A 5,085-nucleotide genomic window follows, 5' to 3' on the forward strand; every position below is an offset into this window, starting at 1 on the left:
AACAGGTTGTACCATTAGCAATAGATGTTGTCTTTAAAAGTTTTAAGAGTTTAAGAGTTTTTAAGAGTTTTAGCCAAATGCTTTATAATATAGTATAGATATATATATATATATATATATAGTTTGTTTCAAATACAACTCATTGCATTTGTACAACCATAGCAACTCAATAAATTGAGATATTTATAGAAATGATGAGAGTTCATTTATTATTATTTGAATATTTATGGAAGATGAATATGATTCATTAATTATGATTAATACTTTATATTAAGAAACAATAAAAACTTCTATGAAATCACATATTAATCAAATGAAATAAACGGTTGAGATTGAATTGTATTGGTTGCACAAATGTCAAGGGTTGTATAATAACCAACTTCTCTCTCTCTTTCTCTCTCTCTATATATATATACACACGTGCACACGCACTCACCTCCAACAAATCGTCTGCTTTAAAATTTTCAGTATCATTTATATTTTTAAAATATTCCATAATTTTCTTGTCTCAATAATTTTTCAACAAAAATCTTTATATAAAATAATAATAGTTTAATATTATTGGTGATATATATATATATATATATATATTCTCTCCTCATATTATATTTTAAAGAATTTTCCAAACTTCGTTCTTTTTCATGTTTTACCATTTTCTAGATAACAATGCAGTAACAAAATAAAGTACAAACCCTTTATTTTCTCTATTTTAGATGATTTGTTTAATGTTTTTTTTAATTAATCTGGATATTTAACCCGTTATGCGAGCTGACTAATCTCAAGACAAACCACCTGCTTTGCAAATAACTCATAATCATCGCATTTGAACCTCCATAGCCACAAGAGAATTTTTATTTTTCCTTGGATTTGAACTTGTGACATTCTTGTACTTTTGACCTTTGTAGTCAAACTCAAACCAATCAGACTTATTTGATGTTTTTTTAGGTTCTAAACCGGTAGGTATTGGCTAGCTGATAATTACAGGAGGTCCTATTTAATTGGTCGAGATCTATATAATCTGTCATGAACACTTACAGTTAAAATCAATTATACACATGATCTGAATCATAATAAATGGGAGGTGTACTAATAATAAGTGTAAGGTGAGCAAGGAAAACAGTGAATGAAGTCTATACATTGGAAGAACAAGAATTAGGTTCGGAATGTAAAACAGGTGGTTTGGATTTAGGTTCGGACTTCCAAGCCAACCACCTCGACAGCACCTCATTACTACCAAACCTACTCAACCCTGTCATTTCCGACACGCTTCTCGAATTTATTACATCTCTGCCACTCTGCCACCAACCATTATTCCCCTCATGCAAAACCGACGGTCTAGATCTTTTCAATCTACGGACGTCGCTTAGGATCATTTCTGACCGTAAATACAACAGATCCGACGGCTGTACGTCGCTCCATCTCTGGGCCCCAACAACGATCCGGTGCTCGAACCGTTTCTCGAAGCTCCTCCGTCTTTCCTCCTCCGCCGCCAACAACAGTCCGTCTTTCCGGTGTTCGTCTATGCAAACCGCCTTTAAAGGCGCCGTTTCTTCCTTCTTCTTCATCTTCTTCGCCGTCTTTTTCTTACTGTTCCAACTGTCTAAAGATCTCCTGTTTCCCCCCACTGCTGCTGCCGCCGATGATGACTCCACCGAGATTCGTAACCCGGTTCCTCTTTCTTCCGCCGACGAGTGCCTACCGGAAACACGCCTGAGAGCTACTTCACTGTCCTCTTCTGGTTTAACCTCCGGTGACCTGCCAATATCTCGCGAGATTTCGTTTTCACCGAGCACGAGGAAAATGTCTTCCGGGTCGACCCGAAACCGGCAAAGCGGGCAAGTGGAATGGGCATCGAGCCACGTATCCACACACTCTATATGAAAAGCATGCTTGCATTTGGGCAGTAATCGGAGCACCTCACTCCGGTCGAACCGGGACAAACAAACCGCACACTCTAAACCGTCTTTCTGTCCACTTAAAGATCCAAATCGGAAAACCGGAAGCGACTCGATGATAGTCCGGTCGATGCCGGAGTTTTCCCTGTCGGTAGCACGAATCGCCATCACATCTCCTCCCGGCGGGTAGCCATTATGCGAACGCCGACAGTGTTTGGCGTAAAGGAGTAAAAGAAAAGTGATGGAGAATATGGTGGTGAGAACTCCGACGATAATAGTCATGCTTGGCTTGAGCGCAGAGTTGGGTGGCGATGATCTCGGAGAAGGCGAAGGCGAAGGCGGCGGAGGAGGATTAGATAAGAATGAAGTGGTTATGGTGGAGCTTGAGAATACAATAAAGATCATCAATGGCGTTGGCCATGGGGATTTGTAGCCCATACCTCCACTGTGTGTAAAGAGGGAAGAAGAAGGTATATAAAGGTATAGGCGTTGGGAAGTGAAAAAAGATACAATTACAAAAAAAACAAAAGACAAAGAATTAATTCTAATTTTAAGTCTAATTCTAATTCTAATTCTAATTCTAATTCTTTAATTTTTTATTTATTGTAAGTACATGTCCCTCTCTTTAATTTTTTATGTGTTGTGTTTTTAGTGGTGCAAAAGTGGACTGTTTAATTTTATGCAATTATTGATCGAATTTCAATTAATTTTAAATATTTAATCTATCATTATATACAGAGTTGAGTTATTATACAACTATTTACATTTGTATAATCAATACAATTTAATTTCAACCGTCTGTTTAATTTAATGAATATGTAATTTCATAAAAGTTTTGATTTTTTTCTAATATAAAATATTAATCATAATTAATTAACCATATTCATCTTCCATAAATATTCAAATCATCATGGTCGTCCCTTAGCATGTTAAATGTGAGATTTTGAATAGGGCTTCCGAAATTTTGGGGCCCAAATTTACATGTGTTTGGGGTCTTTTTATCGACCTGTATAAAATTATAGCCGAAATTATTTAGGTTCAAATCATTAATTGTTTGGTTTTAGGTTCAAATGATTATTAGGTTTAGTTTTAGATTGTTAATCGTTTTAGGTTTAACCCATTTTTGTCTTAACATATATTCTCTGTTATCTCATTTATACAATGTAATCAAAAGTTTTGAATATAGCAGGGCCTCCAAAAAGATTGGAACGTCCCTGCAAATCATAATAAATGAACTCTTATCATTTTCATAAATATATCAATTTATTGGGTTGCATTGGTTGTACAAATGCGATGGATTGCATTTGAAACAAACTCTCTCTCTCTCTCTCTCTCTCTCTCTCTCTATATATATATATATATTTAAATCAAGTAAAGTTTCTTCTCAACAAAATTTTGTAGGAAGAATTCATGGTACAGAACGGTCACAGCATGCTATAATGAAAAGGACCTTCTGCTTTCTTTTTGGGATCGAAAATCGATTGTTTTTTGTTGTATATGCTGAATAAGCGATTCAGATTTTAGGAAATTGTCATTTTAACAATTTTAATACAAAATGTAAAACAAGAAACTATTATTCCATAAAAATTGAATTATTTAAATAAAAGTATTTCATCTAACATCATTAATAACATGAAAAATTAACTATAACAATTAAATACTATAATTTATAATTGAAGTATTTGTTACTAATCCATTTAAAGTTTTATCATATGTGCTTTGATCTTTGTATTGTATTTCATTTAGTTCTTTTTCTTCTTTTTATCTGCCTTATTATTCGGTAATAAATAATTGGGGAGTGCTAATGGCACCCTCTTGGTAGGGGTGTGGAATCATTGGAAATTGTGCCGTCATAAACATTAAATCAATTTAATTATATTTAATTATTATTTAATATATATATATATATATATATATATATATATATATATATATACTTTCCATCGTATACTTTAATATATTGACTTGAAAATCATTAAAAGAAGTAGGACATGACATATTAATGCATATTTTTTGTTTTCCTTGCATTAAAACTCAACAATGTTGTGATTGTGCACATGTGCTTCATGGGTTTATGTAATTGTGGGTACCAAAGTAAATATGACATTCTTTAAATTTTTTGTTGGACAAATTTTCAAACTAATTGTTTGAAAACTGTTAAAAAGCATGTTATTGTCAATATTAGGGGTTGTTTGTTTACCTTTTAATAATTTTATTAAGAGGTAGTTTCTGAATCGTTAAGAGATAAATCTTGTTTGACAAAAAAAGTTTGTCTCTTAATAGTTCTAAAACCCTCTTAATAATTTTGTATCCCGGGTCTCTCTTAACCATTCAGCATCCTAATTTCGTTGTAAATAATTACCAAACAATTATATTTCATTTTGCACTATATCATGAGAATCTCTTAATCATTCTGACAACTTAATTATTTTACACCAAATTATTCAGCAACCAAACAACCCCTAAGATGTTTAATGGACAAAACATCAAATAAAATATTATGTAAAAATTTAATTACAGTATTATGACAGTTTTTTTATTGGAGTCATATTTAGTCCACAAATATATTCCCTGGAGTGTCTAGTCCCTGCTAATTTCATATTTTTTTGTCAGCAAAAGATTAACAGTTGTTTGTCAGGTAACCGACCCACAAGTAAGCTAAATCCTCTATATTCTTTTATTGTGCATTATGGGTATGGAAAGAAAGTTTCAGTACAATCAATTACATCAGATTTGGGATTAAAGAGCTAGGTATGGAAGAAAAATAGATTCAGAGCTCGAAAAGTGTAGGACACATGGGAGAAGATTTAGCATAACAAAGTTAAAGGCTATATTTAATTCCACCATTTGTTTTATAACATTCACATTGAGGGACAACTACGCAGTTACCAGGAGAAATGACAATGTCTAAGAAGACGAATGTAGTAGTGGTGACGGTAACGAGTGATGAACCAGCCGCTCAACAAAGTAGAGCAGCAACACAAAGATGACAACTCATTCTTTTCTTCTAGAATAGTTAAAGGCGTATGAGCATGATTGGAACAACAGGTAACGCGCCTTGTAAATTATATGTTAGTTCGTAAACAAATTAATGATTATGTATGGCTGAGCGAAATAAGTCATTCATATAGTTAAGCCCGTTAAGTTATAAACAAACGACATTCAAGTAACGTTATATCCTCATAAGTTT

At 33.3% G+C, this 5,085-nt stretch overlaps 1 protein-coding gene across 1 annotated transcript; it reads right to left on the reverse strand.

Moving 5' to 3' along the window:
- Positions 1 to 1,089: 1,089 nt before the first annotated feature.
- On the reverse strand, positions 1,090 to 2,313 carry LOC112507926 (RING-H2 finger protein ATL43). The gene has a single exon (XM_025112677.1). It carries the CDS (start codon positions 2,298 to 2,300, stop codon positions 1,131 to 1,133), a length of 1,170 nt encoding a protein of 389 aa, XP_024968445.1. The 5' UTR covers positions 2,301 to 2,313; the 3' UTR covers positions 1,090 to 1,130.
- Between the last annotated feature and the right edge of the window lie 2,772 nt (positions 2,314 to 5,085).

The sequence above is a fragment of the Cynara cardunculus genome, assembly GCF_001531365.2.
Source record: "Cynara cardunculus var. scolymus isolate 2C chromosome LG 2, CcrdV1, whole genome shotgun sequence".
NCBI classification, from domain to species: Eukaryota; Viridiplantae; Streptophyta; class Magnoliopsida; order Asterales; family Asteraceae; genus Cynara; species Cynara cardunculus.

Excerpts from the sequence above, each read along its gene's own strand:
- LOC112507926 (XM_025112677.1), bottom strand. The coding sequence starts at position 2,300 with ATGATCTTTATTGTATTCTCAAGCTCCACCATAACCACTTCATTCTTA.